Raw genomic sequence first — 24,739 nt, forward strand, 5'->3', positions numbered from 1 at the left:
AAAACACCATGGCAAAATGTGTACAGGTGCCGTTTTTCTCAACAAGGACAAAACGCTACACTCCCGCGGTATTAACCGCTGTTTTAAGAACACAGTGATTATCTATGCATCCCACGTAAATACGTTTTGGCGACAGCGTATCGGAACGAAGTCAGAACAGCGAGTCAACATCTGGTTTATGATTGACGAAAGAGGGCGACAGCCCTAACGTGAATGACGTGTGTTCTCCAGTGCTGGACTAATGGCGCCCTTTTCTTATCACCGAGTTCTGTTTGCTGCCCAGTAACGCTTGTCTAGGGGTTGGTACACGTTAAACTATGCTGTGTATGGTAGTGAATAGACGGAGGGGTTAATAAAGCGTATCGAGCACATCAGAAAACAGTTGTAAGTGTGAATTACAACCATTTGTTGTCATACAGCTGCGAGGCGTTTTTACCAGTTATGCTGCGGCGTTTTAAGAAATGTAGCAACAGTTCGGTTCGAGGATCAAAGACCATGTAAATCGCCACGTGTTTTGCTGGGAAAACAGTTTGTGTCAACGATTGATGTAGTAATATGAAGTAACTATTTACACAGAGCTATGAAGTTTCAGTTGTTTTCAAACCGCATATACGTTTTCCATAGCTTGCATGTCTCACGAACCTAGTCAACTTACACGTAACATTCTGGTAAAATCAGATGCCAGTGAGCTTTGAGGTATTCGTGTGCTGCCAATAAACGGTGTGCTGAAAGTTTACATTTTCGGTTTACCAATGGATTTGCTAGCTACCGAAACTAGCACCTAGACAAGAACCCCTTAGCCTACGTGGTGCGTGCACACAACTCCTACTAAAGCTTACAAGTTGTGCAAACATACTTTAGCTTCTACGTCACAACGGAGCCGCCCACAAATTCCTGAAGCTGTAACAAAACTTATTGCATATTTGTATATTTCAGATTGTGTGTATACCCAGTAAAGTAAAGAACCAACAAGATGTGTTGTGCAATTGCGAAGTATCTTCTGTTTATCTTCAATCTGGTCTTTTGGGTAAGCCTGAAATTTTACACACAACAATGTTTGAACTAACAGTCATGTAGACCGATGAGATCTAAAGATACAGTGGAACCAACCTACGTAAAGTTTTTAGTGATGGCCCAGATCGTTAAACACATGTTAAGACAGTTCATAAAGTCGGTGCACCTATTAACTTTTGGTTAAAACAAGAGGTTGCAACCTGAAATGCAATTAAAATTCTTTAGATGTTTTCTTTTTCAAAAACCGAATAAAGTGAAACGGTTGGTGTTGCACGTATTACTTGTTGCTCCAGTGCACAACCACTTAAATCCGTGTTTACATATCTTGTTGCAAAAATTGCTTTACATTGTAGATGGCTGGTTGTGCCATGTTGGGAGTTGGAATCTGGCTTAACGTGGACAGTACAGTGCAGAACAGCGTTGAGGTTCTAGGAACCAACATCGTCATAACTGGTCAGGCGAATGACCACCCTGAAAGTTTGTTTGGTAATATTATCTTTGTCCACGCATGCAGGTGCCATAGTTCTCATTGCTGCCGGATCCATCATGCTGCTCTTCGGTTTCGTCGGATGCTGCGGGGCCATTAAAGAAAGCACCTGTCTCTTGGGAACGGTAAAATCCTTTCGATGTAAAAGTTACTGAAAAATCTCGTGCACCCCTATAACGAACGAACGTGGGTTTTATTCAATACTGATGGTAGGAAACGTTTCAAATACCCGCTTCTGTGCGTGCTTAGTTGCAACTCAGTTACCTCAGTGTACTGATGGTGAACACAGTAGCATTGGAAACGTTTATTTTGCATTATGATTTACATATTAGCTCTGGTCTTCCTATTTCATGTAATTAAATCCAAGTTTTGCGCATCCGATGGTAGTGTTATAATGTAAAATTTGCCCATGGGATTAGGTGTTCGCCAAATGTCGACCGTAGTTACCATGTTACTTACTTTAAAGCATATAGTTGCGTTGCAGTGCTCGGCTGCCTTTGTTGTTGTTACGTTTTTAGCAACATTCCATCGTATGTATATTCAAATAAAATTTGATTTTTGGCTCTATCCTTTCATGAAACCACTACTAAAATAACATTGAATCAAACAAGACGGTGGAACTGGCTGTAGCTCTTCAACCATATTTTTTCCATATTGCTTCTAAACAAGACAGTGCTGTAACAAAAACAATGTATGTATGTTCGCAGTACGCTGGTCTTCTGTTCATTGTCTTGGGAATCGAAGTTGGACTTGGAATTTGGGCATTCGTCACTTACGATTCGGTAAACTAACCAACCAAAGCTTCTAGGCAGATTAACGAAACTTGGGTTTTTTGTTAGGTCGATGCTCTTGTACATGATACACTAACTAGTTTTGGCTCACTCGATTCAAGCACAGATCAGGAAAACCCGATTACCGCCACGGAGCAAACTGTAAGCACTGCAGTATTTCTTTGTTTTTCTAAAGTTTTAAAATTGTTTTTTCAAAATAACTTGCCAGAATATATGCACTAAAAATTTCAACTTCAATACAAAACTTTAGCAGCAACACGCGACGAAAGATGAAACATGAAATTGAGAATGCCCATCTATAGACAAAATCGTTTATTCTATTGTTTGTCACAAAGTAGCTGACTTCAAACTGAAACATTTTAGGAACATAACTGACGGTTTTATATATCTTTAATATAAACAAAACAGTCAATACAATGGTTGAGAACTTCATGTATACAGACGTTTCAATTGTTTCCTACAATCATTTTCAGTGTAAAATGAAGGCGAACCGACAAAAGCAGCATTAAGGTCTCAACCATTGTATTGGCTATTTTGTTTGTATGAAGCATTTTGTTTCAAACAATTAACCGATAAAATATGCTTGGCTAACGATTGTTTTTACACCTGGGCAGCGACAGACGTAATTTTTTTGTTCTGATTACTGACAGCTGCACTGTTGTGGGTACACCAAAGGTTGTGCGGATTGGAGCGGAGTCGCCTTGGGTTGCGGATGTCACACAGAGAGCGATCCGTACTGTTCCAAAAATCCTCTGTTGAATGGTTGCACTGTTGAAATACAATATGATGGATTCTACAGCCAGGTTTTCTATCGAATATAGTGCTATTCTTGCTGCCATTGTAATTATAAATAACTGTCCTTCTGGCATAAGGTTACGAGATTTATATTGCAACTTACGTTACGTCTCCCAACTGGTGAGACTTCTTCAGGATTATGTGGCAACAAGTGATTATGTACATAAAGACCAAAACACAAGATGCCATCGTTTCGTGTAATTGTAACGAAACTACCGCCTGGGGTGCACTGCTCCAAGGGTCTACCGCCAAGAACTGCATAGCTTTTGTATTTAAAAGGACGGTCACTAATACGCACAACATAAGCGATAAAAGATAAAAAAGCACAAGTGAACAAAGTTTAAAATAAAGATTGGTAAACGGCATGTGCGAAAAACAAATCAACGGAACAAGCTTCTTGCGAAACCTATACCTTTCGCATAGATTGGAAAAGTTTTTCTGAATAATTTAACTTAAACCATGCTGTGGGTTGAAAGCCGAAGGTATCATTACATTTTATGGTTTTAAAACATGTGTTCGTCAATGAATGCCATAACTTTTTTCAAAAAATGGAGAAGATCGAAACAGTATAGCCTATGTTTAAATATGTGTTTCAGACTTGCGAAGTTGCATTGGTGGCTTTTATTGAAAACAACATGTACATTCTCGGATGGGTAGCATTAGTCATCGGTCTGATTGAGGTAAATATTTACTCAAAGCAAAATCATATTGTACTTTCTCGAGAAATGTGTTTTTTAATCCATTGTCTCACAAAGTTACCTTCATATAAACTGTAATTTGAAACAAATTGAAACCTTGAAACGTGGTGTAACGTTTCCACCTTACTGTTATAAAAAGAAAAAAAACTGATTGTGGCCTACGTCTGTTGTGGAACAGCTTTAGGCTGTACACAACAACCAAAATTGTGTATTTGAGTAAATACATGTGCTTTTCGTAGATCTTCGGCATCGTCTTCTCAGTTGGACTGTGCTGCAACGTGAAGAAGGACAACAAGCGTTATTAGCCTCAATGACAACATGTACATACATTTGGCAGACGCTTTCCAATGCCTCTTATTTTTGTACACTTCTCAGTCATATACATCACAGCCTCCAAATTGATGGACGTCAACTTCGCACACTGCTTCGCCGTTTGCTTTTTGTATTGGTCGCAATAATTGGTATCAAATTGTTTGAGTAATTCGGTCATTAAAATCATACTTTTGTGGATTATTGTAATCTGTCGATTTGCTTCGTCTGTTTTTTTATTGAAAATACAATCACTTCGATCAAGTAGTTTCCTACCATTATCTGTCCCACAGGCCGATGCCAGAAAATCTGCCGACAGCAAACAAAGAATCCACTTCTCCATAGAGTGCGCGGTTGCCAGGCATAAATTATATTTGTCGTAAGCCGCCCTAGTTTAATATTGACCGGCGGCACCAAGAGGCCTTTTCTATTTTCTGGCGGGAAAATCCAAAATGTTAATGAATTTATTAAGCACACACGGAAAGTGTGCAGATGAACCCAGGCAGAAAGATACCCGCGACGAAAATAGTCACAGTACACAGGTCGATGTAAATCTGACTGTGGTTATTTCAGGCAAAAAGTCCGCATAGGAACAGGCGCCTGATATTCATCACATACTTGATTTGCAACAATAATTATTGCATTCGTTTTGCTGTTTCAGTTCTTGTCACACGCCATTGCTGTGTTGTACATTACAAATTCCAACAAACGAAGGCAAAATCACAACACTGATGTATAGCTGGAGTGAAAGCAAGCAAATAAATCCACTAAATTGTTGCTACTACGAGGATCAACCCTGTGTTGTCGACAGGAACTTCTTTGTTGTTTTGGTATTTGTTAAACTTTACCTGAATGCAGTTGGCAAGGATAAACCTGTCACGTACGCCCAGAAACTCACATCGTGTGTGTTGAACAAACAATTCTGGTAAGTATAAATCTTTCAAGGTAACTCGGCAATATAACGGTGTTGAACTACACATAAAATATTCTGTTCGCATTTTTAATCTTCTTTCCGTTTGGCATCATCCATTAAAAGTACCAATATGTAACTCAGGGCCAAAAGAGTTTTTTTTTGTATTTAAAGGAAAACTATTAATTGTAAAAACAGATCCCGAACGGTTCAGTCTATTATTATTGTGCCGACATGTATATATACATAAACTTGTGTGAGTACAGTTTGATTTGCGTAACATACACTGTACACACACAAAAGCAACGGAATTATAAAAATATTGTTTTTCATAGTGATCTGCAGACAGGGCCACTGTTTCGACCTAACAGATCGCGTCATAGTGCAGCTATATGAAGTGATTTAATAAGTTTTTTCGTACAACATGTTTTTGTAACAAATTGTTCAAAAACCTCGACTTTTTGGACAAACCATTACCGCAACTGCTCGAACCTGGCAGTTTATCTCTTGTCAGACATACCCCTGGCTGGTTTATCGTATTGACACGTGACGCACGGGACGCAGAGACCCTTCGAACCCAGACAAATAAAAACGTCAGACAGGCGTTGCCGGGAAGCGAAAAAACGCAACCACGTGATGATCCCTATATATCTGCCGATGTCATACGGACTTTTTTAAAACGGGTGGAAGTCTTTGTGCGTTGGGTTGGGCTTGGATTATGGCAAGGGTTTCTGTTTGAGTCAGTTCTGTTTTACTCTTCCGAGGTTTTTAATATTTGGAAATTGAGTTTTCGCGGTCGGCGAAGACTGGGGTTTACGGTCATAGATAATTTTTCAGGCGTTTGAATCATCGATTGATGCAACAAATTTGGATAAATTGGATATAACACTTTTACCGAAACAGGGCCGGTTGCAACATGAAGAAATAAATATAACAGTATAAAAGGTCAGATGCTCCTTTGTAATACGATTGTTCAGTCGTCGTAAGCCAGGGCATTGATTATCAGAACAATGAGATGATTCCAGCGGAATATATTTGATATCGCAAAAAGGCGATGGTCAGGTGACGATTAGGTTTCGACGAGAAAGTGTGTCGTACAGGAGCGACATTTCGAATGGAAAGTGCTAGGAAAAGGAGAAAGTAATATTTTCTACAAGCTTGCACGACAATAAGATTCTGATGTCAGTAAAACAACTTTGCAAGCTGAAGTATTAAAAGTCAAGGAATGTTGCACTGTTAAATGCCACCTTTACAAGTTTGTTTGACTTTTGCAGGTTAGATACTTTTATATTCTGACAGAAAAAACATCATATTATCATGTGCTGTTCCATCGCAAAATACCTACTTTTTCTCTTCAATTTTGTCTTTTGGGTAAGTGATTTATCGTAACATATTTTTGTTATCTTACGTAAAGAGAAAATATTATGGCACATTATGACTCGGTCTTTACGGCTATAGCTTTAAAAGTAGTTACCTAAAACAGTTCGCTTATTTTCTATGGGTCTTACCGGTTTTAGGTTAAAGTGCTTCAAAAAAAATAACAACATTTTTTGTTAGTTGGCCGGTTGCGCCATCATGGGAGTCGGTATTTGGTTGACAGTGGATGAAGACGTACAAAAAACCGTGGACGTTTTAGGCGAAACGGTCATGATTGAAACAGGTAAGCGGAACTAAACAAAGGAAGGTCAAATGGAATAGTTCGGATTTATCTTTGATAGTTCGGATTTATCTTTGTTTTCGACTCAAATTAGCTTGAGCTTTACAATTTGGGTTGATGTTAAGTCTAACCGGATTGAAACTTTTTGAACCTGTTTTTAAAGCCCAAGATTTTCAATGAAGTTCTCTATCGTTATTTTTGAAAAAATAGAGTTTTTGAAATTTGGATAGAGGAAAGAGAGTGCCTTTTTTCGTATGCATGTATTTGATTATAATTCCGGGATTTGATGCTTTCCTGTCCTCGAAACAGGATCAAGTTTGATAGTTAATATATACACAGGGTAGAGCGCCTTGACCAAATTATCCTCCCTAATCATTCTTTCAATGCTACAGGTGCGATAGTTTTGATTGTTGCTGGTGCCATAATGCTTCTATTCGGTTTCGTCGGCTGTTGCGGAGCTATCAAAGAAAGTACCTGCCTTCTGGGAACGGTACGTAGTTTGCTTCTCTTAACCAATCAATATGTTAAGTAAGCACACTTTTTCTGTATATTGTCTACTTTAGTAGTGACAGTGAAAATATTTTTTCCTCACGAAATCAACCCAACCAGCAACACTTTTTTTTGCGTGACAAAAGTTGAAACTCCAATGTCAATTTCAAATATTATAAACCTTTGGTCGAAACGATATATTTTTTGAATACATGCTTCTCTTAAATATGCATCTTCAGCTCTTATTCAAATACATATATGTTGCATAATGTTGACATAAATGTACTCGGTAAGCTTCAGAGAAAAGTTGTGCTTCAGTGCCTAACAAATCGCACTTTTGTGCAGTATTCTGGTCTCCTCGTCATCGTGCTTGTACTCGAAATTGGCATCGGAATTTGGGCTCTTGTTGAATTCAATACGGTCAGTTAAAAAATCTTCTGCGTAGTCCAAAAAATACACTGATACATTGTGTACCGCTTCAGGTGGGTGATGCGGTTACTACAGCTTATGAACATTTGGATGATCCCACTTCATCATTCGTACCAACTGAGCAAAACGTAAATAAATCAAATATTTTTTACAAACTGCTGTCGTGCTTTTTGTCATCATAAATTTCATAAGAATTACATCATAAGTTTCTTTTTACAATCCAGTGAAAGCGATCAAAGCAGATATACGTTGTAAAGTATAAATAGCTTAGTATATATACCGATAGATCATTTCCATTTGCACAATATATTTCTGCTTCAACAAATATACTGTGTTAGTTTACAAAAGACCTTTACAGAGTTTGGTAAGCATTTCCACAGTGAACGATTTTCTATGAGCGTCTCCTGTATCGACTTGCATGCAAAAGGGTACAACAACAACAACAATAACAACTGTGTGTACATATTGTTTACTGGCAAGCATTTTTCTCGTACATGCCTGGGATTGTTAAGTTGTGCAAAAGCTTGGAGTTTTTATGTATATTCTGTTTTGAACAGTTCAAATGCTGCGGATACAACCATGGTTGCACAGACTGGAATGATACTCAGGTTCTGGGTTGCAACTGCACAGAAGGAGAAAAAAACTGTATTTCAACGAATAACGCTGACCCGACTTGCGACTTTGGGGGTGCCGTTTTTTATTACAATCAAGTAAACACTTTTTTCCCCAGCTTTTACTGTTATATAGACATATGTCTACACCCTTAGCAATGAAACGCAGTGCTTGGTAAATTTCCTATTAAACAAATAAAAAATTCGATAAAATGAAAAAACAAAATAGCCTTGGCGGGTGTAATTTTTAAAAATTTAAATATGAAGCGACAAAAATATCCGCGTTGTGCTCTATTCGATACGCAGTCGCCTACACATTTGTATGATTTGCAAAGATTCTGTAAACAGATTCTTGTGACATACCATATGGGAGCCTCTGCCCTCTTTTACGGGGTTTAACCACAAAAGTATTGTATTCTTTGTGTTGTGTTTTAGACGTGTGCAACCGCAATGACCAATTTTATTGAAGACAACATGACCATCATAGGATGGGTTGCTATCGGCATCGGACTGATCGAGGTAACAAGCTTTGATTCATGTTGATCGTACTGAGTAAGCCATAAGCCGTAGGAAAAGTAATAAAATGCTCTCTATTCACACAAAAGCAGCGGGTGGATGTGGTTTGTTCCGTGTAGCAAATATTTGTACAATGACATTGGTGTTTATTTTCTAAAAATCGATCATGAACGATCAAAACATTACACACGGTTGCTTGGGCCTGAATAACATTGATGCCCATACAATCATATGTGGTTGTTTCTCATATATGTTACACTGTTGTTATAGTTACAGGCATTTTAACTGATCAACGTAGTATTTTACTAAAGTTGGGACTGATCTATGTCACAAATGTAGTTTCTTTTCTCTGGAACAACCATTTTGTGTTGACTAATATTTGTTGCCTATAACGTGTGCGACGATTTGCAATAAAATCGGAGGCAACAGTTTTTACAAAGTATCTAATGTTCCCGTAATCATGTTAGTTGCATACCGTCACTTGTGATTGAAGAGTCGCGGTTCGTTTGTGAAATCCTAATATTTTATGTCATGTTATTTATATAAAGCATTAATTTCGCGGAATATTTAACGTGAATGTTATGTTTTTTTGCAGATTGTTGGAATAATCATATCCATTGGACTGTGCTGTCACATTAAGGACGAAAAGAAAGGCCACAAAGCATAAATCAAATTGAGCAAACTATATTTTTCCAAGTGTTTGATCCACTCAGCAATTTGTTTGGATGATCACACTTTCAGGGTGATCATATTTACAAACGCCCGTTCGGGATTTTTGCCTGATGCTGCGCCAACCTGTGTAACCATTTTCAAGCTATTCATTTTACTTTTGTCGCTATTTCAAATATTTGTGTTTTATATATGTTTCCGCCAACGTTACCGCCGCAATGTGAAGCCTGTTCCGCATTTTCTCAATAATTTGAAGGGCAATGAATATTGTGTACTGTGCGGCTCTGCTCTGTTGAAAGAAAAATTCTTCTCTCGGCATGACGGTGTTTTCTTTACTCAGGGTCGTGGGCGTATGTAAACGAAAAGGCGGCGTACGTTCTACCTATTAATAAATAAATGTTGCGTTATTGCTCCAATAAAACCATGCAGGACGTCGACGATATTGCTTTTCTATAATCAGAGCATTCACAACAAGCTCTATTTACACGCCAAAAATTTTAAAATGTTTGAAAACAAGTAACAAAAGAGAAGAGCTTGATAATACACTAATTACATTTTAAACACAGACTGGCATGTCTTCGATCCATACTTACAAAGAAACCCACGTAAAATACCACGTAACAGATCACGTTAATTGAACGGAAAAGATTTGCCAGCAAGGTGGGCGTTCCACATATGAGTTGCATCCTACTTTAGGGAAATTGCCGTTTCATTTAGTAACCATCGCTTTAAATCTTTACTATAGGCCTATATTTGGATCAGCAGTAACAAATATAACAATTCCAAGCCTTTTTTCATTTTGGACCTGCTAGTTAGATTGTCATAGGCAAGTCTAGAAATTCTGAATGCCTCGATAATAATTAACAACAAAGCAAACATGACGTTTCTATGCTGAACCCTTAAGGATATTTGGAAAGCAATCAACATTTGGCTCCCTGTCTTGTTCAGGCCGTTGCCTAGGAACGAATATTGAAACATCACGTTTGTGTTTAAATCCACCTTCACGAAGACCCTTGCCTTTTCCTTATTATACATACTCAGTCACTAAAGTCGGTCACAAACGAAGTCTATGATACATGTAGAAGTTTTATGGGACATCTGCGGTGGACGCGATTTGAAAAATTGCATAGAAAAAGTAATTGAAGAATATATTTGGTCAAACAGATTGTTGAAAGTGTAATTATTCGAAGAAGTTTAGTTACTTTGGAATGTAAATTAAACCGGACTTTTATGAAAGAAAATTGTTTTTTAGTCTGATGTTCGCGCATGAGATGAAAGGCGAAAGTTAGCTCAACCACTTTACTTGAGAAACTCTAATATGTTAACGTGCAAGTCAATCCTAGCGAGATTGGGTATTATAACTCCTCATGCAGTTACCTCGTGATTTTTGAATTGCGTCTTGATTTGTCAAACTAAAGTAGGCCTACATGATAGCATCAGCGAGGGCCATTATGTTTTATATTATAAATTAAACGAACTAACTTAGTGACGTGTTAACATTTTGTTATCATATATTACTGTTGCAAAACAGCAGCGCAGGAACACTGTACTTTATGTAAGCTTCTATCTTTCGACATAGTCATTGTTGCAGTTGTGTCTCAGACAGATTTACTGTTTTCTGTCAAGAACTGAATAACGCCATAATGTGTTGTTTTATTGCAAAGTACCTTCTGTTTGCCTTCAACTTCGTCTTCTGGGTAAGTATAATATGTAACAAATAAATAATAACTTTTCCCTTTGCGTCGTTCGTTACTTGCTAACAGCCAACCTTGGAATAACTGTGTGACAAAAAGTCAACAAGATATCAAGCTTCTGTTATGTAGTTGGCCGGCGTGGCTCTGTTAGGAGTTGGGATTTGGATAAATGTCGACAACCGGGTTCAAAACACTGTGGAGATCCTCGGTACTTCAATTGTGATTACAAGTGAGTCATAGTCCCCCAAAAGTCAACAATTAACTAAAGAAACATCTGCCAAATCCTTTTGTACACGCAAATCCGAAATATCCTCCATTCTCCTATTGTTTCTTCATGCAGGTGCGATAGTTCTTATAGTTGCCGGATCCATCATGCTGCTCTTCGGTTTCGTCGGATGCTGTGGAGCCATTAAGGAGAGCACCTGTCTCTTGGGAACGGTAAATATGACGTCACTCCAGTAGATCTCCGACATAGCTACTGATGTCACGTGACGTTTTGAACCTTCGAAATGGAGCCAATAATGCCTTTTTACAGTGAGCTGCAGTAGGTGGACTGGCAAGATCTTTGAAATCAAAGCTACACTGAAAAAACACTTTAGGTCGAAACAGTGGCCCTGTCTGCAGATCACTGTAGCCTAAATGTCATGTTTGAAAGTGTGTTGATTATTACCATTCGTTTTAGTACACTTTTCTGCTCGTCATTGTGCTGGGATTGGAAATTGGAATCGGAATTTGGGCCCTTGCTGGTACCTCGGTAAGTAGCTACGGCGGCGTAGGGATAGGCGTGAGTCAGGCAATTTATGTGTGTTTACCATGGTTCTCACGTCATACACACTGCGTGATAACACGAAAGATAGTGCAACTGCGAAAGCAAGTGCACTCACAAACACAAGACATCATTTGCTGACAGGTTTGCTGTAGTTTATTGTTAAGGTAAACGCACAGGAGCGAATGTTTGCGTTTACAAGAGCGTTACAAAAAGTTTCCGTTATAAAAATTTTCAAACAAATTTGTGACCGGGTGTCACTGGGCAATGAATTATGTTGGAGGCAAGTTTGGAGAATTTAAACTTAACCATGCAATTTGTTGTGAAGGTTGATCAACTGGTGAAAGACAATCTGCCAACAACTCAGTTAACATCTAATAATCGAAACGACTCCATCGTCGCCACAGAACAAAACGTAAGATTTGTTCGATTCTCGCCTTATCTTATAGTTCTTAAACGTGGGATCAGTTTTCCGTAGTTTTTGGTGTGATAAATGCTGACATGACGTATTTGATTTTCAGAACAAAGGTAGTGTGTAGTTGATTGCCTTTCCTATAGCTTGAGGGTTTTTTCCTGATTTTGTTAATCATTCACGTATGTGTTCGTGTTTGAGGAAGCACACAGAGTAAGCCAATCGCCAAGGTTGGTCTTGGGGGTGTCGACCCAATCGCATCAACAATTTTTCATAACTGCATTTTGCAGCTAATCTGCCAAGTTACTCGACTCAAATACAAAAACCAGGAATAGTGACCTGGAGTCTTTTGGTGAAACAGATAGGTTACTTATTGATATAGTTTAGAGCTGCATACGGTGCGCACTGGTCGTTATGGCTCATTTGCTTTTACATTACTAACTTTAAATATACCAAACTTATTTTATTTTGCATATTTACATATTGTGCTTTAATTACTGTTACTGGCGAATTGCTTGTATTTGAAACAGCTTCACTGTTGCGGATATTCAAATGGATGCGCAGACTGGAATGGAACTGCATATGGATGCCAATGTGATCCGAATACAGACAAACATTGTCTCAACGCAACCGATAGCGACTGCATAGTTACAGGCGGGACAGGATACTATAATCAGGTTCTCTTCAAGCTTTATAATACTTGAGGAGTTTCCTGTACTTCCAACGCTTATATTTGCTGTTTGTTTAGACCTGTGAAACGGCGATGATTACATTTCTTGAGGATAACATGACACTTTTGGGCTGGATTGCCATCGGCATTGGACTTATCGAGGTAAAGCGTCTAAGATGGGACAGGGTCAGAGAGACCTATAAACCGCACCTAGCAGATATCAATAAAAGAGCATCAAGCATTGCTGCAGCAAGACATATGTTGTATAAAAACGGCCTACTTTTTGGTGTGCAAACCCGTACCATTGCAAAATAAAGTGTTATACTTGGTATGCTGGGCCAATCCTAGATGAGGAGATTAATTAGAGATAAAATGCAAAACCCTGTAAAAAATACCAGACAAAAATGGTGCCTCTATTTTGGAAAGTAAAATTCAGTGACATTTCCTTGGGTATCTCTGTCAGCCTTTTAGTCAAATTACTCAAATATTTCAAGGACCAACCCAGAATTCTTGACACAACAAACACAAGTACCCGTTCCATCATCTCAATTGCTTTGTTCGTACGTCCAAGATTAACTATTTTGTTTTGCAGATTGTGGGAATAATAATCTCCGTCGGGTTGTGTTGTCATTTCAAGAACAACAAGAGCGGTCCCGAGTAGCAGAATTAGGAAATAGACGCTTTTATTTATTTTTTAGTATTTCTATACACTCTGTTTATTAATTATTTGACTCATGTCGGTATATAATTTTCTGTTTTTGTGAAACAACTGCTTGTGACATAACCGTATTTCTAATCCATAAACTTTGGTGTTTGTAAACGTTTTTTTCCTTTTGTCATGGGTTACATTAGAAAGAAATATTCTCCATTGTTTAAGTTCTCTTTAAATTGACGAAGAAACATCAGATTCAATTCCCAACAGCTCCTATAACAATAACAATCGTAAATATTTGATCACACCATCGAAAACTTATACAAACGTGTGGGACATTATCATAACGATTTGAAGCATCATTAAATGCTTGTATTTTCTGCGTGTACTTAGGCAACACCAGTAAATAAATGATAATTATATTGGCTGTTAACACTTTTCTACCCCACTTCTGTTTGCTGCACAGGTTGTGGCAATGGTTGCGAGATGCTGCACATTGTACTTCAACCAAGTTGCTTACTGCTGTGGTCCTTAGTTCTGAAATTTAAATCCTGCGTACGTTGGTTATTAACGTCACTGTAAAGAACGTCATTTCCCCTTTTTGATGACGTAATTTCGAGTCAACAGATTTACGTGAAAAACATTCCGACACCACGTAGGCTAGTTTAGACCAAAACGCAATCCGAAATCTACGTCAAATTGTTTGCTGGGGAATTTTTTGAATACATATCGGCTTCTATGTTATTATATTTCAAAAAGCAAACATAGCTCCAAGGGTTGGGAATATGGTGTGGAAGGTTACATATTTGGCGAGAAATATCAATGTGTGGCTGTTTATTGTAACTTACGGAAATGGAAATAATATTACTTAAACTTCGTTGCCATGGCAAATTTGAACTTGTACAAAATACTTCAGTCATTACTAAAAGACCAACATAAACAAACTGTGTGAATGGACGTCACATCGCACACATTGAACAACAGTACAGCATCCTTACTTGTACTTACCAATGGCAAAGTTAAACACGCTGAAAATTAATAGGACAACACTTAAACGACGTAGGCAAACATGGCCCTGCTTTCTTTGTATTGCATGTTGCCTGGCAACTGTTGTCAAGAGCATAACGCATTATAAAGCACATGTGCAGTATTTCCGACCAGACTGTTGTGTAGCTGTGCTGTGCAAGTACCGAAAAAGCGTTTAACTCAGGCCTGGCTGATTTTTGACTCATGTAACAATACCACAGTCACCCAAAAGCTTGCGCTTAAATAGAATTTTGCAGTTGCAGTCGCAGTTAAACATTACTTCAAAATACAGGCTTTTACTATACTTTAGCGATTTTCCTCACCAAAAAGATGTGCTGCTCCATAGCCAAGTATCTGTTGTTTGCTTTCAACTTCGTATTCTGGGTGAGTAAATGGGTGTTTTATACAAATCTGTTGAGTTTGAATGGGCCAAGATTTTACATACGTATCATTGATAATGCAACAGTACTTTGTGCAGTAAGCACAAGTACTAATACAGTGGACATACAAATTTCGTCATGGTTTGGACTACAAGGCTATGTTTTATAGTTGTGCGGATTCGCCATTATGGGCATCGGCATTTGGATGCTCTATGACACCGAGGCACAAGAAGCGTTCGCTGCACTTGGTGAAGACGCGCTTGCTTCAGGTTCAAATCCCAATACCCCCTTTTGTTCCTAGTGTTATATTTGTTTACCTCTAACAGCACCGATCATTCTGATTATTGCGGGATCGGTGATGTTCTTATTTGGATTCGTTGGATGTATTGGAGCTGTGAAGGAGAGCACGTGCTTTCTAGGAATTGTACGTCAGGTTTTATTTAACATTTATTGGTTTATGAAGCAGTTTAACGTTAAATTTGAGCACTTTGTCGCCTGTTAAACATTTTTTTCCGCCAAACCACTCCAGGACGTGTTGCACCTCCCCTGAGTCGCTAGAATTTCTTCAAACCCGTATTATTTGTTACTGTCGTTTCACCAAACTTGCAATAACATGGCATACTGTTTTGAAAAATGTTATTTTCAACGGAATTTTTTTTGTGTATACTGTCTCGTAAAGTCGGCGGTTTAATTTATTTGTGCCTCATTTTAAAGTATGCAGTTCTTCTGGTTGTGGTGCTTTGTTTAGAAGTCGGCGTTGGAGCTTGGATTTTCATTAAATATGGTTCGGTAAGTGAGGAAAAAAATTACCAAATGCCGGAATCTTTTCTTAAACAATTATTTTGTTATTAGAAGTGAGTCTTTCTTGCAGGTTTCAAACTTTGTTGTAAACACCTTTGATGATAAAGAACTGAAAGACCCGAACGAAGACTTCATTGAAACTCAGAAATTCGTAAGTTTAATTTGTGATGTTTTAAACCAAAGCCATCACATTCTGAAAAGATATAAAACACCCTAACATTCACTCGGAACTTTCAACGAGGAAATAGTTTTTGCGAAATACATTTGTTTTGGCAAAATGCTAAACACCGAGACACAGCCAGTTTGTTCACACCTGACAGATTTCAATCGCACTGAGCTCTGCGTTACGCAAACTCGAATGCAAATCGAAGTTCCGGACCAATCTGTTCTGTTTGTTTTTGCTTGTCCTTTTGTTTCAGTGTTTTCCAGTTTTTTTTGTGGTATATGATTTCTTTTGGTATAAGTAAACAACAACATTTAGTTGATGATGTAATGATTTATAAACTAGGTGTATCTTGCTGCTTGATTTTGTAAATGGAAAAGCGGACTTTTTATTCTGGCAAGAGTCAATGTATCTATATTCAGTTTAAATGCTGCGGATACAACAACGGTTGTAAGGATTGGGATAATAAAGTATACGGTTGTACTTGCCAAGAAGGAGAGGAAAATTGCGCACGCATCATCACAACATCGTGTAAATTTGAACCTGGAGTCGAATTTTATTACACTCAGGTATTGAGTCCACCAAAAAAAACACTCTTTACTTATCGATAAAGTGTTTTTATTCTAGTGTACAACCTGACAACTTTTTCCCTGACCGCAACACAGTCAGCTTAAAATAATGAACATTTTACGCGAATCCAAACCTTATGCTGCTGACAATCAAGAAATGACCTTCTGTCAAAAAATAACGTGGATTTTTTTTAACTCTTAAATCTTTGTCGTATGTTGGTCACGATGTTTGTTGCTTAAAAGCAACGTTTATTTTTACCTGAGAATGTCAATTGTTTATAATAACTTTGTATCTATGTAGCTTAACATTCCTGGGCTGTGAAGGCTGTAAATCCGCTTAAAATTGCAATTTTTGTACTTTGTCCGATGTGCTCCTTCGAAATAACTACCCTAATTGTTTTTCTCGGAAGCAAAATACGTCTATGTGCATCTGTCGCACATTACTGTTCATATTTACACGTAATTTCATTTTTTATTGGTATGACGAAGACGTGCTCTGATGCAATCGTACAAGCTATAAATGACAACATTGAAATCATGGCGTGGGTTACCATCGTCGTCGGGCTCGTTCAGGTGAAGCGTATTTAAATCTATGTGGAAGATTAAACTTATGAGAACTTCTGAGAAATATCAGTCTTTCTAGCTAATCGATTCTTGAAAATTATTCCCCATTGTTTTGTTACCACCTTATATACTTTATACCGCAAACAAGGAAACGTTACTTTTCAGTAGGTTAAAATTTGTCAGCTTTGACTTGTCAGTTGTGCAATTTTTCGCAATCTGTTTCAGCGTGTTGACTTAACAAGCGCCATGACTTTTAGATTGTCGGAATAATCTTCTCTTTGGGACTTTGTTGCCACGTCAACAACATGAAGAATAAAAGTCACCCGGCCTAGTTCGAAACTAGACGAAGATTCCAACTTCAAGATACTTACGACCTAAACACGTTGTTTGCCGTTTAACTGCGTATTGGTATTATCAACAAATTATAACCTCGAAGTTTAGAAAACTTTTCATATTGGTTTTATGGTTCCTATAAAACTGTGAAGGAAATGTTTCTGCTGCACGGTTGTGTTAGTTTGACAAGAGCCAACAGCCTACAAATTATTTAATTTAATGGCATAAACATTTTGCCTTTTATTCTTATTATTTCGCACTGTTGCATTTTGGACTTGTGGTTGCCTTATTAGTAATTTTTCGTTGTTCGTAAAATCATTTTTGTAAAAACGACAGTAACTTTTTTATTTATTTGGCGGTTTGTTAATAAGAAACGGTTCCGTCGTAGATTGCGCTTATTATTTGACAAGTGTCAGCAGCCTGTATATTATTCAACTATTTAAAAGAATGATAATGATCAGAGGCCGTGATTTGCCTCGTATTTTTATTTGATTTCACTATTTTTTCTGTTTATTTGTATATATTTTCAATGTTTTACGCAATATTTACAACTTTCATAATGTTCGTAGGTTGGGAGTGTTTAAACATCATGTCTGGCCACTAAACGATTTAATTTACAAACAGTGATTTGCTAACGCAATGATCGCCATGAAGCCAACGATTGCGACATGGCAAAGTCCCCTATTCGCAAGCAAAGTATTGACCCTGTGCAAACTGTTCCATAGAATTTCGCCAGGTTCCCAGAAATTGTTTACAACGTCGAGGTACGCAATCTATTTGCAGTCACAAAACTTTTTTTGCTTGCATTCGGTCCAAAGGTTAATAACAAATCATCAGCCAACAGAAGGTTGCATGCACATTCCACTTTCAAAACTTTAACCGGTCATACACTACAGCTATAGTTCAACTCAGGAAATGCATGACCATAAATATATAAGCCTTTATTTCTTTTAACCCACATAATTTAAATCCTGTTTCGGTGCAATTTCTACTCAGTATATAGGCGCTATGACCAATGCTGCTCAGTATTCTGGCATTCATCTTTGACGTCATGATTTGGTCCAATTGCGACCCCTAGCGTTTGAAACAGATTCCAGGTAAAATGCGTGATAGTTGTTAACATATTACTACATTTTACGAAGAGTGGATAATGCGTGAATTCAGTTCCAAAGCACGTTAAAATCATTGCTTTCGATGTTAGTGTCTTTAAAATTCAAAGCATGTCCACAGTGCTTTCAAAGTTGGTTGGTAAAAAAATTAAAAACAATTTTTTTTTTACACACCGGATTTGCAACACTTAAAATGTATTTGTTTTGCAGTTTCAATTCTTGTTTCACGTCATTGCTGTATTGTACAATATCATTTTCAACAAACGAAGGCAAAATCAAGCACACTGATGTAAAGCGGAAGTGAGAGCAAACAAGTAAAATCAATTCGTGATAATTTCCGGTCAGTGAGTCCCAGTTTGCCGAACCCTATGCTATATACCTAAGTTGTGTAGTTAGGCAGGCAAAAGTAGTTTGCTGTAAAATTTTTACAAAGCATCAAAAGTTATCTTGCTGAAGTAGTTTCGGGTGTGTTTCGCTGCAGTGGTGGGTTTTAAACGCCGAGTAATGCATTGCAGATGCATAAAAAAGTCATTTTACTTCTTCAACTTCATTTGCCTGGTAAGTAATGACGTCAATTTTGCTATCAATTTGCAAAATGCTCATGTTGAATTTTGTTTAGGTTTTTGGATGTTTTGTGCTCAGTGTGGGCGTTCTGTTTTTGAACAACGAACTGATAAATAGCTGCATGGAGGTTCTTGAGGCGTCTTTTGTGTACAGAGGTAAACCAAGGACAAATACTTTCGACTAAAGTTTAATATAAGTATAAGAGTCGCTTTCATAACTTATTCCAAGTAATTCATTTGCCCATGAAGATGTCACGTTTGCCTCTTTAAAAGAAAAACGCAGCAGTTTCATAAAACGCCTCTAAATAGTAACTGTCTTTAAAAATGGAATGATTACACTCATACGCCATGGTTGTGAGTGAGAGATGTAGCTTACCCGATGAAAGTTTGCTTCGGGGACCGAATTGACACTTGTATAGGATAAAACTTTTCTCAAGCGCTATGTGATCCCACTGAAGGTATTTTTATTTGCAATTATTGTGTGGACGCAGGTGCCGACATTTTAATTGTCTCTGGATCCATTATGATTCCTCTAACGTTTTTTGGAGCCTTTGCAGTTGCCAAGAAAATCCACTGGTGTTTGGGGGTGGTAAGTTATGTAAACTAAAACATTTATCGTTGTAAGTCATGACAAAGCTGCGCTGGTGAGACCTATTAGGTCGAAACAGTGGCCCTGTCTGCAGCTCACTATGTTAAACATTTACTCCTGTGCTCATGATTTGGGCATGAATTTCTTTTATTGATGTTTATCGTCGCCCAGGAATTTAAATACAAGTACAAGTATCGTCGTATAATTACTCCGCTCTTTTTTCGCAGTATACGGTGATTATTTTGCTCGTTGTTGGACTGGAAATGGGAACTGGAATTTGGGCTTTAGAATCCTACAACTGGGTAAGAGAACAAATCCGCTAAACAAAGTTTGTCAATTACTAAACATTTTAATGCAATCTTCCTAGATGTACGATACTGTGTACGACAAATTATCGATACTTGGGTCAATCAACGATCCGGACGACCCCCTTGTAGTTATTGAGCAAAAGGTACGAAATGGTCGAAAAGAGCAAATATCTGTTGGGGGGTGGGGTGGGTGTTTTTACATGTTGTTATTATTGTTCACAAATGAAAACCTAAGCATTTCTTCAGGTTTGTGATTTACATACAAGTTAAACAACAATGGGTGCGAAGAGTTAAACTTTTACGCAGTTAAAGAGTTAAACTTGTACGCAGTTCAACTGCTGCGGTTACACCGATGGCTGCGAAGACTGGAAAGGAATTGCTTACGGATGCGGGTGTGTGGTGGAAGAGAATGAAGATTGCCAAGCAATTGGGTGGTTTGGTTGCAAGGTTGAAACAGATCAGGGATTTAATGGATATTACACAGAGGTAAAATGTTGATCGGCCGTGTCTCTGATCGTTAAAACAAGATAAACTGATGTAGAAACAATCACGTAGTTGAATTTTAACACACTCCTATTTACAGAGCTGCTACTACAAGGTATATCTGTACCTTTCCAACTCGATGGACACTCTAGGATGGGTGGCATTAGGAACAGGACTTATTGAAGTAAATACATATTAAAAAAAAGGGCTATTGTTCCAGAGTCGGATAGATCGCGTTCAACCACATATAAATCCAAAAATGACAAAACTCTAATTGATTTTTTTCTTTTTAATTGAACTTTTATGACCCTAAAACGACTATCAATATCCCGCAGTTACTCCCTGGGTGCCAGGGTATTAGTTGTTGGACTGTTGCGTTTGAAGCAGGTAAATCATCGATACACAATGTCAAAATCATGAATTTCCTTCTTGTCAGTGTGTAGGTGTTTACTTTGCCATCTGCATGTGGTGTTTGGTCGTAAATGAAAATGGCGAAGGCGATTCCCACTGCCAAGGAGAAGGAGTAGTGATGTGGAATGTAGGCTGCTGTTGCTGCTTCTGCGCTTCATTATTAACAGGGACCAAATTCGAACCTCGATGGAAAACCAATAGAGTAGAAGACGATTCCAAATAAGCAGAATACATGCTTGTGCGAACGTATAGACGATTGTCAAGTTGACCCTTTGGAGAATATTGTAATACAACTTCACTTCAAAAAAATCTTCATAACATAACAAACATGAAAGTCGTTTGTTTGCGATATTGCTACTCTGTGCAAGGGAAATGAAACAATTTTTTTTAATAACTCACGAATCAAGGCGGAAAATAAACATAATTGTGAAAAGATTTGCCTGCGATTTTCATAATTAAGTGCAATTGGTGAAATTGTCATTAACACTGCGGCAGAATAAGTATGGAGAAAACATCATTAGAGTAAAAAAAAACAGGAAAAAAAAAGGAAACCAGCACTTGGAAGCACCAAGCCAACACGTAATACTCGTTTATATTGTACAGGAGTAGACTTCGAAACGACACCGAAACTTAATCATTAGATCATATGTTTAAAACCTTGCTTAATACACAGAAACGAGTTTTATGGAGGAGTGTTGCCTTGGATTGCAACTTGGGTCACCTCTTCTTGTTGTTTGGAAACTTGTGAAGCACTGGCCTTTTTGCCATGGACGGTTTTTCATACGACTGCAACACGTCTAAACATCCAGACAGTTTGACTTATCACAAACAAATCTAGTAATGACGGCATTTTGTTGGTTGAGAATATTAAACGGATTTAACAATTGCTTTTCAATTTAATTTAACCGCACCATTCATTTTAAATATTGCCCAAAGCGGTTGAGATATATACTTTGTTTGCTTGGTATTCGAAAAACGTACTTGCCAGAACACAAACACTTACCAAGGATTATTTGGTGCCATGGTAACGTGACGTAGGTGAGGTGTGTTTTCAGAGCATCGTCGGTCACGTGTTCCACCGTAGGTGACGTAGGAAGCGATTGTGTTGCATCTGGATGAGAAAAAATATTAAAAAAACCTGAGGGCAACCATTCTGTGAATCTTAAACCTTGTGCATTTTTTTGCTTGGCCAACTTTTTCATCATGCTTTCTTTAAAAAACTTGCTTTTTGACGACGTGTTGTGGTTTTCTTTCTCTGTGGTAGACGGTCTGTCATATATAGAAGGGTCAGATCTTGCAAGTGTGTACGGGTGTTTCGGACATGATGTGAAGGCAGAGGTTCCAACATTTCTACATGTGCACTGCAAGGTGTAGAGTAGTAAAACACATTAAGCTAAAAACTTTTTACATTCCACTTAGGTCAATTTAGGAACATTCCAACCTTATATAAAGTTAAACTTTTAATGAGATGCATAAAGGACCACTTTTTTGGCACACTGCGTCTTATTCTAACCTTACAACAAAACACAAAACAGTATATTGCTGTACATTTGGCGCGTGCTAAACAGAGAGGAAAATAATTGACAGAGAATGTTAACCTTTTATGAAAAAAGAAATAAAAAATCATTAAAACCTGTGAACTGTTGATTGTGTCAATCTCCCCCTTTTCACATTTTCTGACTGCCATCTCAGCGTATCCCCTTCCATTCGGGCCCTTCATCCTCACAAATTCAACATTGTGTGGATTTTTTCCCAAACCAAGTGTCATTACTTGGGTCCATTTGTTGGCATTCCGTGACTGATCAAGAGAATAAGTAGATAAAATAAATTAATCATGTAAGCTGCAGACGGATACAACCTATTAGGTTTGAGCAGTGCAATGTTTTTGTGGACTTGGAACAGACAAAAGCCAAAAATATGTTCTACATATATAGGGACTATATATATATACGTAAGTTGTTGGGACTTGATGAAAAAACTTACCCTTTTGTTGTAAACATCCAAAAGAGCGGCATGTGTAACAGATCCCAAGAAAATAACACTTCCAAACTTTTTCGTTTTATCGGTTGCTACTATTTCAACACAAACAATCTTGTTTTCATCGAGGTACAAATCATTCCAAATCTGCAACAAAAATATTTGTTTGCACAAGTTTGTGCACATGACTAAGTTTGGGGAAATGTATGTGTTACCTCATCGAAGCTATCCACAGTAAAGAATATGTTGGGGAAACAAAGTTCTGCTCCTTTCCCTTTTTCTTCCATGCTGTGGCGACTCGGTGACGCATAAACTTGCTGTATTGTATTATATTAGTTTTAAAAACAATGGGCCAAACTGGGGATATACAAGTTCAAATAATGACAAAGATTGACCACTGATTGGTGGTATTACGCCTCTGAAAAAATTTACAGTTTCTTTATATCATCAAAAAGTGGTATATTGGCAATAAAGCCTGCTATCATTTTGAATTTACAACATCCATACCAAACGTTATTCAATTTCAATAAATAGTTACCTTGGAAACCTTCTTGTGAATGATAACATCTTGTCTGGAGTTAGAATTTTTCGTACAAATTGCACAGGACAGTGTATATTCCAGCTATACAAAAAGTGGTAAATAGTCAAAAACAAATCACACAGACCTTTAGACCTTACAAGAATCATCATCAAGTGTTTTTTAATTTTCAAAATTTAAAACAAAATTGCAAATATAAAGGAAATGCTCCAAATTAGGCAATTAAATTCACCTCTTACATGATAAATAACAATAAAACAATTAAAATTGCATGTTAATGACATGATATACCTGCTGTAGAATTAAGTTAAGGTATAGAGTTTCTGTCCAATCATAATTGGGATCTCCAAGTCCAGGAGATTTGTTAGATTCTCTTCTAAAAACTTCAACCTCCCCCTGTTTGTTGGTTTTCACACATAAGGTTTAGTTAATAAGGCAATAAAATGAATTTCCTCACTATAGTGTCAATTTCTTCAGTTTTGCGCACATAGAAAAGAAGGTCATCATGGTGTGGGTTATTAACATGAAGAAAGTACTTAGCGAAGGTTGTTGTCCAAAATGCGATGGGTGCGATGTTAACAAAACCTGTAACAATAAATTTTTTTTTATTAAATTCACAAAATCACAACTAACATAAAATATATCGTTTCATTTTATTTAACAAACTATTGTATGCAGTGCGTAATGGTGAAGCAAAAAAGAGTAAAAGAACAGTCTACATGCCCAGTAAGACTCCATGGCAAAATTGTTTATAGGTAAAACAACTCAGTTTAGTAACTTACCGTCTTGTTGTTGCTTTTGGTCGTTTGCGACAATTTCACAGAGCATTTCCAGGAAAGCAGAAGAAGTGGCGGCGGCTTCGGAAGACATTTAGGTCTTCCAATATAAATCAAATGACATAACAAAACAGAAAAAACAATAAAAAACTCAGTTGCGAACCACTTGATTTAACTTCACTGCACTGTATAGCACTCAACTCTGTTTGGTCATGTGACCAGTAAAAACTTGTGACGTAACAGTTCTTTCTTCCTGTTATGGTTTTCGATTTAGGTGTGTAATGATTCGGATTATGTTAATATGTCAAATCAAATAAAGAAAGTGCCCAAAAAGGCGACAATCACATGAATCCACAAGTCAATTTTAAACTAGAATTCCTTTCAATGTTTGCATTTTTTTTAAATGCTACATTGCTGTTCGTTTTCAAACACTTTGGTCCATGTACAAACAAGGCTGGAAGATACACAAGCAAGTTTAATTAAAATGCTTATTTTATATTTAAAAAAATCAAAACCATGCCCCCTTTTTGAAGATATTTAAATAAAGTGCTGCCTTTGTTGGAAGGGAAAATCCCATACC

The 24,739-nt window shown here is 37.6% G+C and overlaps 4 protein-coding genes across 5 annotated transcripts; 3 read left to right on the forward strand and 1 right to left on the reverse strand.

Annotated features, from left to right (window-relative positions):
• The first annotated feature begins 934 nt into the window (after window positions 1-934).
• Window positions 935-4,264, forward strand: LOC145899418 (CD9 antigen-like). Its single transcript, XM_082988182.1, has 8 exons — window positions 935-1,027; window positions 1,368-1,467; window positions 1,529-1,626; window positions 2,209-2,283; window positions 2,341-2,433; window positions 2,943-3,095; window positions 3,684-3,767; window positions 4,025-4,264. Exons 1-8 carry the CDS (start codon window positions 974-976, stop codon window positions 4,088-4,090), a joined length of 723 nt encoding a protein of 240 aa, XP_082844308.1. The 5' UTR covers window positions 935-973; the 3' UTR covers window positions 4,091-4,264.
• A 2,013-nt stretch (window positions 4,265-6,277) lies between these two features.
• Window positions 6,278-9,730, forward strand: LOC145899419 (CD9 antigen-like). The gene is made up of 8 exons (XM_082988183.1): window positions 6,278-6,375; window positions 6,562-6,664; window positions 7,054-7,151; window positions 7,496-7,570; window positions 7,633-7,707; window positions 8,137-8,289; window positions 8,626-8,709; window positions 9,302-9,730. Exons 1-8 carry the CDS (start codon window positions 6,322-6,324, stop codon window positions 9,371-9,373), a joined length of 714 nt encoding a protein of 237 aa, XP_082844309.1. The 5' UTR covers window positions 6,278-6,321; the 3' UTR covers window positions 9,374-9,730.
• Window positions 9,731-10,978: 1,248 nt separating this feature from the next.
• Window positions 10,979-14,104, forward strand: LOC145897190 (CD9 antigen-like). The gene is made up of 7 exons (XM_082985380.1): window positions 10,979-11,072; window positions 11,199-11,298; window positions 11,410-11,507; window positions 11,752-11,823; window positions 12,164-12,250; window positions 12,996-13,079; window positions 14,036-14,104. The coding sequence occupies exons 1-7, from the start codon at window positions 11,019-11,021 to the stop codon at window positions 14,102-14,104; spliced, it is 564 nt and encodes a 187-aa protein (XP_082841506.1). The 5' UTR covers window positions 10,979-11,018.
• Window positions 14,105-20,790: 6,686 nt separating this feature from the next.
• On the reverse strand, window positions 20,791-24,359 carry LOC145899412 (uncharacterized protein KIAA0930 homolog). 2 transcript variants are annotated; one of them, XM_082988176.1, is made up of 10 exons: window positions 24,166-24,359; window positions 23,841-23,968; window positions 23,675-23,779; window positions 23,384-23,467; window positions 23,061-23,162; window positions 22,852-22,992; window positions 22,502-22,666; window positions 22,037-22,229; window positions 21,872-21,979; window positions 20,791-21,665 (listed from the first exon to the last, which is right to left on the reverse strand). In XM_082988176.1, the coding sequence occupies exons 1-10, from the start codon at window positions 24,251-24,253 to the stop codon at window positions 21,586-21,588; spliced, it is 1,194 nt and encodes a 397-aa protein (XP_082844302.1). In that variant the 5' UTR covers window positions 24,254-24,359; the 3' UTR covers window positions 20,791-21,585. The 2 variants fall into 2 exon arrangements, with proteins under 2 accessions (XP_082844302.1, XP_082844301.1); XM_082988175.1 differs by having other exon boundaries at window positions 21,872-22,229.
• Between the last annotated feature and the right edge of the window lie 380 nt (window positions 24,360-24,739).

This window comes from Ascidia mentula, chromosome 4, assembly GCF_947561715.1.
Source record: "Ascidia mentula chromosome 4, kaAscMent1.1, whole genome shotgun sequence".
Classification (NCBI taxonomy): Eukaryota; Metazoa; Chordata; class Ascidiacea; order Phlebobranchia; family Ascidiidae; genus Ascidia; species Ascidia mentula.